A 13,874-nucleotide genomic window follows, 5' to 3' on the forward strand; every position below is an offset into this window, starting at 1 on the left:
AGAAAATTTATAAATTTATATACAAAATAAATTATTATTATTATTATTGTCAACAATATTAAACATTATGATGATATACATATATTCTTATTTAGTTATTACTGTAATGCAAGGTTCTGAGAGTTCAAACTGGCTGATCGAATCATAAATAGGTGGAAACAACGAATCAGTTAGATACTATAACAGGAAGATTTAGAAACCATAGTCGGTCGGTCAAACTAAACTGGGATCCGGTCGATTTTCTCCCAACAGTCCAAAATCTCGCTGTTTGGTTTAGAGGAAAGGAACCCTAACCAAACAACCAAAGTCCAAAATGTTCAGTATCACCCTCGTGTATTAGAAATTAAAAATTCAATTTTGATTTAAAGAAATGTTAATTATACTTTTAGTTCATTTAAAAAACCAAAATACCTTCTTTATAACTCAAATAAACTTAAACTTTAAAGAAATTTTAAAGTTTTTTTACTTTTTTCATAGATTCTATTTTAAGAGAGTAAAAGATTCTTATAGCGTTTAAAAAACAAAATCAAAATCGACACTAATAATCTGCCGCTATCTTAGAACACTCGTTAGTATATAAAGTCATAAAAACAAAAGTACTTTTGTTCAATCAATAGATACTGAGAAACAAATATTAATACTCTATGGTAATTGCAAAAACTTTACATTCTAATAAGTTAAGCTTTAAGAAACCATTTTAAAGATAAAGTAGAATTTTTTCTCATTAAAATTCACTTAAACGAAATCATAACACATTAACATATAAAAACAAAATAATTATTTTATAAAAGATCATACTATTTGTCTGATTTTCTCAATAAAATTCATACTTGCACTTTTATTTCATATTTTTAATTGAAAAGATAGCAAAAAATCAATTAAAAATAAATTTATCAACAAAGATAGTAACCATTACTACAAAACTAAAGTTTGAATGAATGAAAGCTTTACGGCCGCAGTAGTTTGTGTTGAATTAAAAAATTAACTAAATTAATTAGTGATGACAAATGTTATTTTTGGACAAAATAAATAATTAGTCTTGATTATTGATAATTGTATGTTGCTAATTTATTTATTAAAATATTGCAGGCCAAAACTTTGTCTAGCAGTCCAAATTGGAATGAAAATAAAAACATCAAGGCTAGTAGGTTGGTTAATCAAGTGAAGCCCAAAAGAAACAAAGCCAAAGAAATCAAAAGGGTTGCCTAATGGATATCCGATCCAAGCCCGAGTTGATTTCAAATCCCCCCATCTTGCTTCCAAAGCAACGTTCTTTTTTCCTGTTTCAGTCAAATCATAGAACTCAGAAAAAGTAAGAAAGAGAGCTTAGTTCCTAAGCTAGTCATGAAAGAAGAAGGAAAGAGAAGGTTAAGCAAAGAAGGGTAAGGTCTAATCAACCATTTCCTTAAACATGCAACACACTTTCTTCTCTTCATCTTCAACTCTCTGCCACTCCGTTTTGAGCTATATGGAAAAGAGGATTTCTATTCTTTACTGCTGTGTATCTACGGTCATAAGTGATTCTTGGGGACCAAGTTAGTTTTCAAGGGTTCAAATTCGATTTACCATTGGAAGACTTTTGTGGTTGCTGCTTTATGGCTTTCGGTCAAGATAGAGAAGTCAGAAACAAATTTTTCATTGTGAGGATTAATGGGAAAAAGTGAGATAGTGGGTTGGTGAAGCTCAAGGCTCAAGAAGTTGACCTAGGAAGAGCAACCAAGCAACATGCAAGGAGATAAAAGAAGATTTTCTGTTCATTCAGAAGTAAGGAGAGATAACCAGTGTATTGAGGTTTTGTTCTGTGAAGTGTTCTTTGAAGAAGTTCAAACATGTTGGTGTTAGTTTCTCTCTTTTCTGTTGTGTTCTGTTTTCTGATATTCATGAGACAAAAATAAATTGTCTCATAAAATTCCGCTGCTAAGTTCAAACAGAATCAGAATTGAAAGATTGTTTGAAATAGTCATTTCAGTAACTTAAAAAGAAGGCATAGATTCAACCCCTCATTCTCTAAGTCTACCACAACCTTCAATTTGTTCATTTCATATCTGAATATTGGGTTCACTTCTTTCTACAGTCTAATGACGTACACCACAGCAAAAACTAGTTAATTCTACTTAATTGGTTATTTTTGGATTTTATTCTGTATACACATTTAGAAAGAAAAAGTAAAAAGAAAAATATTTGACAAATAAAATTTTCAAAAATAGCTCATGCAAGAATTATTTAATATGGGTAATTACTAATGAACATGAGCAAAAATATAGTAACACATCATCATGTTTTGTGTCAAAAAACAAAAGAAGGAAGAAATTAGCGTCACTCAGATTCGAACCTTAGACCTTCACTGTGTTAATTTGACGTGATAACCAATTATACTACGAAATCATTTAATGTATTTTATATTCTATTCAATACAAATCAATATTAAAATGCATCCATGAATTGAATATATCAATGTGATGTGGCTCTGGCTTTTGGAACCCTGAAAAGTGAAAACGGAAAACCCCTAAAATATTAAAACAATAAAACATCTCATTGTGCCGTCGCTCATTGCAGTTGCGCCAACACCCCATGCCACTGCCTCACACAATTAAGGTCTCTCTCTCTCTCTCTCTAATATTCATATGTTTTTTTTTTTTGGACTTCAGCCCAATATGTAAAACTTACAAAAAAAATTTAAATTTTTAAAAACAAAAAGTGATTAACCTGATTAACAGGTTGCCTTTATAAATCCAGGCCATTCAAATAAAATATAATAAATGAAGAGTTTAGATTTAACCAACTAACAAGGTGTGCAGCACTCCTTACTTAGCAAGGAGCGTTTAAGGATGACCCATGTTAAAGCAATCATAATAATAGAATTTCTAGAAGCAGAACAAAAAAATGACAAAAGAGATGAGGACATGAAGGGTGTGTTTGGATTTGCGTTGAAGAAGAGAGAAGTTCGTTCGTTTGAGCTTTTTAAATGCTTCATTTTTATGTTTGACAATATTTTTATCCTGTAAACGTAGAAGCGATTTTTGTCTTCAATCCTAGTTTACCAAAAGCTAAAAATTCTAGCTTTTCCGTTGATCTTTTCACATTGGATTGAATTTTATGTTCTATGTACTAATTATGTCCTTCATATTTATATGTTTATTATTTTTTTATAATATTTTTTTCTAATACTCTCTTATGTATATTATTATTTTTTATAAAATTTTTGATTTTTTATATGAGTTTTTTTTACCGTTATTGTTATTTTTTTTGTATGGAATATTTTTTTACTTTGTATTATGATTCTATTAATTCTATTAGAGTACTAAAAAAAATTGAAAGTACTAAAAAAATATTAAAATTTATTTAAATATTTAAAATAAAATTATAAGATAACATAAAATAATTATTTAAATTTATATAATTTTTTGTAATTTTTCATCTAAAAGTGATTTTGAATAATATAATCTAAACAATATTTAGTTTACTATAATCTATTTTGAATAAAAATTACCAAACATAAATCATATTAATACCAACTCACTTTTGATTTAAATCAATTTTACAAAATCAATTTTATACAAACTTTTGTTTGCAAACTGTAATCCAAACATATGAAGTTGTTGTAGTTGACTTGGTTTTGTAGGGGATTGAGCGGGTTGGCAGGGTAGGTCAGGATATCGAGAAGGCATTTGCTAGCAAAAATCATTAAAATAAACATAAACAAATTATTCCAAATAAAATGTGTTTGTTATTCTTAATACATTTTTTTTTTCAAAATGAAGGGATTATTTTATAATAGCATTGAAACACCAATTCTTTTTTGCCCACGAATAATTGTAGAATAAACACCATTCACTAAGTATATTCCTAAAACTCCCATGTGCAATTTTAAAGAGTAAAAATTATGCATCATCAATTATTGACATCATTTTTCGATGAGTTATTCAAGGACATGAACATTACCAACATTTTACATTTTGAAAAAAAGAAGAGAATAACAACTTCATGGGAAGAAGCATGGAACCCCTGCAGAAAACTTTGTGATTAATGGTCAATCAAAATTGATAGAAAGAGAAAGCCAAGGAAGGTGATATGTTCCAATGGTGACAATGTTTAAAATTGAATAACAAGGGCAGCGACATTAATAAAAATAAAGAATAATTAAAAAATCACATAAAAGAGGAGTGACATATTATGACTTTTAAGACTGAACAAATAATTTTCCAGTACGAATATTTTAAAAACTTACTTTAACAAGATACACAATAGCTCAAAATTTAAATAGGGATAATTCGGTGCACAAATATTTTATATTAATGCAGAGTTTGAAAAAGAACCGTAGTTAGCACTTCGTTAAGGGAAGAGTTTTTTCTGCTTAACCACACCACCGAATTATACTCAATTCAATAAAATATTATTGAATTGGATTTCGGAACCATCAATTCCTGAGCAAAATATAGGGAAATAGGGAACATTTCTAACGGTGGACCCATTTTTTTAGGGCAAAGGTGATATACAAGGCCCATAGCCCACTTTGGACGCCAATGTGACGTTTAAAGCATCATAGCCCAACTGTAAAAAGTAAAAACAACAAGGCCCATATCTCAATGACAGACTTAAGAATAAGGTTTTAATTTCGGACTTTGTTAGGTAGATAATGACTTTTGTGAACAACATAAATAATAGATTGTAAACTTGACCCAATAAAGTAAAAACACACTACACTATTAAATTACCCACCTAAATCTAAATATTAGCATAACTATCCGCACACCTAGTAAATTGAACATCCAATATATCTATTGTTCACATTATTTAGTATTTTCATTATTTACTTATACTTTTCCATTTCATTACCAGAATCACTTGTTTTGCATGCTTATGGAATACAGATAAAATTTAAGAACATTTTGAAGTATCCACGTCCAATATTTCTGTTTTAGTTGTAAATTTCTCTGCATTTTTTCTGCAAAGGAGTCACTCCTTTCTTATCAAAAGTTTCCTGAGGCTCCGCCCTTGCCCATGGGCCATGGTATTAAAACAGGGAATAAGCCCATATAATGCATCTGCTCTACTCTGCTTCTTTGGACTCCAATGTGAAATTTTAAATCATCATAGCCCAACTGAAAAAACAACAAGGCCCACATCTCAATGACCAATGTAAAAATAAAACTGGTTTTGCATTTTTTTGCAATACAAATAATAATTTAATAATATTTTGAAATATTTATCTCCTAGTTTTTATACAAATTTAAGTATTTAACCATTACAAATAAAGTTTAATTTAATTTAATATATTATTATCTGATTAAATTCATTTCTAATGTTATTTATGAAAAATATATACTATGTCGATGTAATATACGTCATCAAATATTTATAAAAAGAAAACTTGTTTATACCTAAAATACGTTTAAAAAAAACGTAATTCCCTAATTATTAATTAATTAATTCTTAGTTTAACCATTTATCATCACATCATTTGCAACGGCAAGTCCGCACAACAATATTACCTACCGGTCGTACCCATCATTATTTTTATTTCTTACAATTTTTTAATTAAAATTTTCGGCAATTTTATTTCAAAGGAAAAAAAAAAAAGAGAAATTTTAAGGAATATCACCAAAAAGCAAAAACCCTCTTTGTGTTTTGAGCTTTTTCGAACACGAGCCTTGATCTACGCCCATGGCTACCACCAATGGTTCTTCTCCGGTAACTTCTATTCTTCTTCTCCTTCTTCCAATCCCTTTCCCTTTCTATATTCCTATTCTTCAATGTTTCAAAATTGGTTCTTGTTTGTGTTACTGAGCTGAATTGCAATGCCACAGCGAGCTGCTGAAAACACAGAGAACAGCTTAGAGAAGATCAAGCGTCAACTTGCTTCAGGTTCTGGCAGAAACTTGTTGCAGGGTCCTCTTCTCAAGCGATCTGAAACCGTAAGCTGAAATTGCTTTCTCCTTTTTCATATTTTCCGTACTTTGTTTGCTGTCTCTCAATTTTGATCACCAATTGTTTGTTAAAATTTCTGTTTTGTAATTTCATCTTATGATCCTTTTCATTGGTACCCATTTATTTAATACTAGTTATTTTTCTCAATTCTAGTTTAAAGTTCCAATTTTTCCTGGGATACATAGGTGATTCACTTTTCATGTGTCTTTTAGAGTTTCATTATGTGATTCATTGAGTTCCATGATTGATATTTTCAGAAAATATACATGCTGTGTGTTTACTTAGGATGCTTAAGTACTGCATATTGAATTGATATTTGCTGTGTTTGCAGCTGAGAAAATGGAACGAGCGTTGGGTAATCTTGGATCCAACAACTGGGAGAATGGAATACAAGTATGTGTATTATGATATATGTACTTTTCTTTGTCAGGCTTAAAAAAACTATGGATAGTAATGTTCTACAATGTTTTGCTTGGATTTTAGGTTAAGAAGAAATGAGCCAACTGTTAAGGGAACAATTATATTTGATGCCAATAGCACAATTACTGTATCTCCTGTGAATTTCCAGTAAGATTATTGTCTTTAAGATTGGCCTGTGTTTAATAATTTCTTTTTTATGAAATTCTTTTGGACTAAGTTTGTTTGTGATGCTCATTGGCAATGTATTCATTTGTTTGTGTTTCAGTGGGCTACCAAAGTATGATGGGTGCTGCTTTTGTATCCTTTTTGTCCCAATTTTTTTCATCACTTTTATTAGCACTTAAGAATCATATATGCTAACAAATGAACCAAAAATTGCCCTACTTGTTACCTCTTTAACTGTCTCCAAAAGATATTGGGACACCACAGAAAAAGGATTACTTCCTCTGTGCAGAGACTCCTGGCCAAGTTGAGAGAATACGATCTTATTAATACTATATTGGTGTGCAATATGTTTCTGTCTATGGTAAAGTTCTTTGTTGTTGATGCAATATCTTCTGATCTATTTCATTATCTGACATCAGGGCAACACAGTTAGTTCTAAAAGCGCATAAAGAAGCTGTGAATTCCTTAAGTGGGAGTGGTTCTACAAAATTAGGAACTGTTGCAACAGTTGTTGCTGCAGCAAATTCAACGGCCTTGGAATGTTCTAAAGAAATTGAAGCAGCAATGCAGATTTCTCTCAGAAATGCTCTAGGAATGATGACAACAAAGCCTACCGATGGTCCTATGGATGATTTAACAATCATGAAGGTACAATTTAATCCTGGTTCATTTCATCTTTCTAGGCTCCACTCCATAATTAAACTTTGTAAAGTTACATGTACAAGTGACTATATACTATGTATTTTATCTTGTTTATATCTCATAAACGTACAAAAGAATTCCATAAACCCTGCTAGCTATGCTTTTAGGTTTCTCTCCGATTTTTTCATTGTTTTCTTTTGGTTTGGAGGACACTTTTCATAGCTTTTGATTCATTAAATTTTATAAAGATTTGAATCCATTTAAATTCATATATTTGTTTCTATTAGATGCTTAATCTCTATTACCCCCTTTCTTAATTTATCCAATTTCTCCCTTCATCCTGGAATAAACTTAGCTTCACTATTGATAGGGTGATTAAGAGATGGGTGAAGGATACAGTTACATTTCACAATAAAGAAAACCTTAATAAAAGGAAGAAGTTAGAACATGTCTATGGTTGTGGCAAGATAGATACTGTAGTTGATCAGGAGGTGAATATAATAGAGAAGGGAAAATTTTAATTTGAAAAAGATTTTGTCCCCGTGTATTATTGTCTTTTTTTTATATATATGAGATGCTTTATTGCTTTTGATTTGGTTCTGAAGATGGTACACTACTCTGTAGGAAACACTAAGAGTCAAGGATGAAGAGCTGCAGAATCTGGCCCGTGACCTTCGTGCACGTGATTCAACTATAAGAGATATAGCTGATAAACTATCTGAAACTGCTGAAGCGGCAGAGGCAGCAGCATCTGCTGCTTATACTATGGATGAGCATCGGAGAATTGCTTGTGTGGAAATTGAGCGATTGAAAAAAGATTTAGAGAAGCAACAGGAGTTGTCTGCGCAGAAGGTATACCATTATGCTAGTCCATTTGAAAATTGTTCTTATCTTTTTACCCACTTCTTTTATTTGCAGCTTGAAATTTGAGTTACCGTTAGTAAATGCTTTGGAAAAGTAGCCCATAGCTTTTACTTGCAATGAAATTGTCTGAGTGATCAATTTGTCTTTAATTTTTATTATAGCTAAAGGAGTATGAGGAAAAGATTACGGGATTAAGCAAAGAAAGAGAGCAGTTAATCAAGCAGACAGAGGCAGCTATTCAGGAGGCAAATATGTGGCGTTCTGAGCTGGCCAAAGCTAGAGAGCATGACGTAATCTTAGAAGCAGCCGTAGTAAGGGCAGAAGAAAAGGTTAGAGTTGCAGAGGCAAATGCCGAAGCTAGGATAAAGGAGGCTGCACAGAGAGAAGCAGCGGCAACAAAAGAGAAGCAGGAGCTCCTAGCATATGTGAACATATTAAAAGAACAACTTCAAAGGTTCATTTTTCTTTTCTTATTTCTTCCGTTGCATGAAATGCTTTTAATTAGGTTTTACAAGTATGCTTTCGTTTTCTGACCTAACCTAAAACATACATGGAGTTATTACACATCAATACTCGATAGAAACAGGGAATTGAAATGAAATTTTGGATATTTTGTTTATTTGTTTTGTCGAGTTCAATTACTTGGATATGTATATCCAGCTATGAAATGTGCAGCTGTCATGAAAATGAAGTTGACAATGGCCAATGTAACAGGCAACACATTGATACAACTGAAGTTGAGAAGACAGAAGCATGCTCAGATACAAAGCACGTTGACCCGACAGATGAGAATGTGGATAAAGCATGCCTAAGTGTTTCCAGAGCGACTCCCATCCCCACAGAGAATGTAGTTCACATGGCAACCGATCAAGTAAATATTCGACCAGTTGAGGACAGCGAATGGAGCGATATTCAGGCAACAGAGGCAAGGGTAGCCGATGTAAGGGAAGTAGCACCAGAAACTGATGGAAGCAGCTTAGATATTCCTGTGGTTAGCCAACCAGGTGCGAATCATCATCATGAACAAGGATTAGGCTCTTTCCATCAGCCATGATGTTGTTCGCACATGCATACACAGAAATTTTCACCTGTAGGGAATGTAATTATATCATTTGTTGGATGAGCGTGTAAACATAATTATTGATTTTCAGTTGACTAATCTGTTATATGACCTTCCCTTAAAGTGGATACCTTTTCTGATGTAATCGGATTTGGATGTATACAAAATCTGACTTGTAAACTCTCCTAGTCCTAGATATGTACCATTTGTTCATCAACAAATAGAGCAATTTCCAAAACAGTTCATTTCAACTGTGCTTCAACAAATATTGAAGAATTGAATAATTATAAAAAGGGCCAGAAGGTGGTTTTATCCTTATGATTCCAATCTTCCCAAAATTCACACCTCTTATGACTCATATTATCAATGGTCTTGCATGGTTATGAGGTAGCTTTCTGCTACAGTAAGTTAATGAACAATTGATTAGTTGTTTTTAAGGTGGCAATAGCTGCACTGCACATCATAGGAATAATTCTAGTTTTTGCAAATTCCTAAAATGAAAGACAACTTGGTTTCTTTGTCATGTCTCTAAATAGCAGACACTAATGACTATGGCTTTCCACAAACTATGATCAACTATACAAATCAAGGAACATCATTTGGACTAATGGGTTCAGTCAAATCCCATATTTCTTGTGTTGAAATTTCATTCTGTATATTGCATTCTTTTCAAAACTAAAGATATTTTGACCACAACATTGTAAAAGGGCAGTGATTTACAACTAAGATTTGGATTTTGAAATTTAAAAAGTGGTTATTAGTAAACTAAACCAGGAGTGTATTAGGTATAAATAAAACTATATATGTTTATATTAAATTAGCAAAAGAACCAAGTGTATGTGAACAATGTCAAAACAAAACTGAAGGCCTATTTTTCATACAAACATACTCTATCAAACTTTCTCACTTCAACCCCAAGAAAAGAATTTGGGGTTAGAGTAAGATAGATATACATTATAGTAATACATGTCACTATTATTGGTAGTAGTAGTACTAGTAGTAGTGTAGTTTTAAGAAGCTAAATACCCTAATAATAATACCCTCTCAAAATATATATTAAACTCTTTAATTACAATCATAGATAAACCTTGGAATTATTAGGGTCAGTGGCAAACTCAACCACAGATCTAAGATCATCCCAATTCTCATTTGCAAACAAGTAATCCTCCACAAGATGGTGCTGGTTCCATGATGAGTATGATGATGATGACAAAGCAGTAGTAGTAATTGTTGTTGGAGCTTGTTGATGATGTATTGATGAATGGTCTAAGAAAAAGTTGTTGTTCCTTTCATCAACATGTCCAATAACAAGAGGCTTCCTTTCACATTGTTGAATGCCCATAGTCATAGTGTTAGTGAAAGTCAAGAATGGCTTGCTATTGTTGTTGTCAGATTCTAAGCTGCATGATATGGAAGTTACTGAGGAATCAGTTTGGTGGTTAATGTTATTGATGGGTTTGTTCATCAGTGGTGATGTTGATGAATCTTTCAAATTTGGTGTGTACTTTTTGTATGTTGGAATCCTTTTGAATATTCTGCATAGTGTCCACACTTCCTGTAATAACCATCCAAATAAAAAGCCTATAAAATTTTTGTAAATATAATCTATGATCTACATGAATTCTTAATCAGATAACTAGTTTTGTAAAATTTTTATTAAGAAAAAATAAATATCTATAACTTTAATGGACTATTTTATAAATTATAGGAAGAGTTTTAAGTATGTCGAAAACACCGGTGTTCCAGTTGTTTTAACCGTTGATCTGAATTATAAAAAATATATATAATATATATTAATTGAAATCAACGACCAAAACAACTGGAACACCAGTGTTCTCCGATACATTTGAAATTTTTTTTAAATTATATATGTATAGATAGAAAAATAGATAGATAGATAGATGGATTGATCATTTTGTTATTTTTCTTTCAAAAAGTTGACTTGGTCAGAGATGAAGGGACCAAAGATGTAACAATATGAAGAATGGAACATCAAGACCTGTAAAAGTATACCAAGTTCCATTAAGTGCCAATTGACCAGACTCCATTAATAATACAAGTTTGGTGGGGTAATGCAAGAAACTCAATCCATAATTTAATGCAACCTCTTAAGATGTCATCTTGACTTTGACTTTTTGCACAAGAAAAATATTTTTAAATAGTAAATAAAAATAAAAGTAGATTTAGTACTTTATTTACATCTTATCTCTAAAATATACTGATTAAGAACTAGTATAACAAAGAGAGAAATTGACTTATTAAAGAGAGACAAATAAAGCAATTAATGCGGCTTAATTATTTTTTCTCAGTCAAAATAATAAAATATATTCAGAAAAAAAAAGAATTAACTTGATTATTTTTTCTCAGTCAAAATCCAGACGACTCTTCTGATTGACCAATGACCTAATTAATGTGTCATCAACCGCAAGTTTCACTTGGAAATATTAAAATACAATTTATTAAAATAATACAATTATAAGCATATGTGAATATTAAAATACAATTTATTAAAATAATACAGAACTAATTAAGTATATGCTATGAATCACGTTAGTTCAAATAAATATAATAAAATACACTTTAATTGGTTAATTATTACAAATATAACTTAGCTGACACTATGTATATTTGTATACTTATATATGCATGTGTGAATATGTAACATATTATCTCGTTAATTTGTTGATAAATTGGTTGCTTAATTTATTCACTATCATGCATTCTCCTCAATACATGGGTCTAAATAACGTGGTTCTGACTTTTGAATAGAGACAACATTGATATTTATGGTCATGGTGATGAGTATGAACAAGATTTCTAGCAAAGAACCTCAGCATCTGTTGTAATAATCATTTATTTTGAATATATTCCCTCTAGAATTTGTCTTTATTCTTCTACTTCTAGATGGTCTAGTTTGCATTCTTATTTAAATAATATAATCCTCACCACATTTTTCAAACAAGACAAAAGAATTTAAATCCCTAAAGAGACATACACCATCTCTAATTAAAATAATATATATAGTATATGCAAATAAAAAATAATGAAGAAATATATAGTAATTAAATTCTTGGAAAAAAAAACTAAATAAACTTGTGATACTAAAAAATGTATTTCATTTGACAAAAATTAGGAAAATATTGAGAGAACTTGTCAAATGAAGGTTTAATTACTCTATTGGTTTCTATAGTTTCGTAAAATTTTTAATTAGATCCCTATACTTTTTTTCTTTTTAATTGGTCCTTGTACCAAATTTTTTTTGTCAATTAAGTCCCTCTTAGTAGTAATTGGCTTAATTTTATAAGGAGCAAACTAAAAAAAAAATTTGGTACAGGAACCTAAATAAAAGAAAAAAAGATATAGAGACTCAATTAAAAAAAAAATTTGGTATAAGGACTGAATTAAAAGAAAAAAAAGTATAAGGACCTAATTAAAAATTTTACGAAACTATAGGACTAGCAGAGTAATTAAATCTCAAATGAAATATATATATTTCAAGTATCACATAGACTTATTTAATTTTTTTTTTATCTAGAAGCTAGTTACTTAAATTGTCAAAGTATAAAGTTTGAAAGGCAAAATTAGTGATGTAGCCAAAAGAAAAAAAGGGTATAATAATTGACTTACAGCTTCATGAAGATCCTTGGTAGCATTATTAGCTTCTTGATTATTGCTTAATAATTTTGCTCCATTATTATTATTGGGTGGGAGACGAAACTCATGCATCATCCAATCAGTTTTGGTGCCTTTTCCAGCACTTCCCCGGTAATAAACCAATTCCCTGTGGCTTTCCAAAACCCTGATCCTGTAACCCTATTAGGCCTTATGCTGTTCCTGTACTTTCTCCCTCTTATGCAAAAGAAATACCATTCCTTCTCCCCCATTGATGAACCAACTTCTTCACATATTAACAATAAATTCGTTAATTAATTATTATATAAACAAAATTGTATAATAACATAGAAAAAAAAAAAATCAAAATTGCACCTATATAACATACATGAGGTTCATATATACTTGTACAAATAATTTTTTATGCATGTAATAAGATAAGGTAATTAACTATGTAATCTTTAATAAGTATTCAACTTTAAATTTTTCGATCATAAAAGTATTACGAAATTATCTCTCTAAAAAAAAATATATGAATAGTTATAATCAAACCCAAGAAATTTAAACCCTAAAACATGCATGTTACAATTAATTAGAAGAAGAATTGAATATCTTACTTGGAAGATCCCATGGATCATATTTGTAGATATCAACATGTTTGATAAGTTCAATCTTAAGAGGCTTCTTCTCAACCTTCCTCCGAAGATAAAACCCAACAAGCTCTTCATCTGTTGGGTGGAATCTAAACCCAGGAAGCACAACTTCTTTCTCCTCTTTCATCATCTCATGATCTTCATCTTCATGTTCATGTTCATGTTCTTCGGAGTAGTCGTTGTTCATGTACAACTTAGCCACATCCATGACTCTAAAAACACTTAAAGTCTCAAGTAAAACAACACATACATGTGAAAACTATTCTCTATGCTTTCTCTATATTTATATTAACATATTTTCATATCTTCTTATAGTGTGTAAATGTATTGAATATTTAGGTGATGAAGTCAAGTCAAACATTTCCATTTCTTGGGGGTCCCCATCATGGCCTTGATTAAAAGAGAGTTCTATAGCTTACAATAGATTTTGACCTAATGTTACATATATCGATTTTTCTTTAAGGGGGGTCTCATCAAGCCACCAAAGGTTAATTAAATTAATTAATAATAATTGAATTTGAAAAAATTAC

General features: G+C 30.8%; 2 protein-coding genes and 1 pseudogene across 2 annotated transcripts in view; 2 read left to right on the forward strand and 1 right to left on the reverse strand.

Moving 5' to 3' along the window:
- Positions 1-1,830, forward strand: part of LOC107609637 (protein FAR1-RELATED SEQUENCE 5-like) — a 17,373-nt gene extending 15,543 nt beyond the window's left edge. The window contains exon 4 of the transcript XR_002351025.1: positions 1,090-1,830. The gene's annotated coding sequence lies outside the window, so the exon portion shown is untranslated. The remainder of the gene's footprint in view (positions 1-1,089) is intronic.
- Positions 5,537-9,327, forward strand: LOC107609189 (switch-associated protein 70). Its single transcript, XM_016311054.2, has 10 exons — positions 5,537-5,691; positions 5,808-5,915; positions 6,260-6,321; positions 6,412-6,495; positions 6,614-6,645; positions 6,761-6,836; positions 6,930-7,161; positions 7,780-8,007; positions 8,181-8,473; positions 8,734-9,327. Exons 1-10 carry the CDS (start codon positions 5,665-5,667, stop codon positions 9,071-9,073), a joined length of 1,482 nt encoding a protein of 493 aa, XP_016166540.1. The 5' UTR covers positions 5,537-5,664; the 3' UTR covers positions 9,074-9,327.
- LOC107609190 lies at positions 9,868-13,635 on the reverse strand (annotated as a pseudogene).

Source organism: Arachis ipaensis, chromosome B07, assembly GCF_000816755.2.
Source record: "Arachis ipaensis cultivar K30076 chromosome B07, Araip1.1, whole genome shotgun sequence".
NCBI classification, from domain to species: domain Eukaryota; kingdom Viridiplantae; phylum Streptophyta; class Magnoliopsida; order Fabales; family Fabaceae; genus Arachis; species Arachis ipaensis.

What these genes read in the sequence shown, in the direction of transcription:
- LOC107609189 (XM_016311054.2), top strand. Translation starts at nt 5,665, where the DNA reads ATGGCTACCACCAATGGTTCTTCTCCG. An exon ending in GTATCTCCTGTGAATTTCCA is followed by an intron (nt 6,496 to 6,613) that starts GTAAGATTATTG and finishes TTTGTGTTTCAG; the next exon opens with TGGGCTACCAAAGTATGATG. An exon ending in GTTGAGAGAATACGATCTTA is followed by an intron (nt 6,837 to 6,929) that starts TTAATACTATAT and finishes ATTATCTGACAT; the next exon opens with CAGGGCAACACAGTTAGTTC.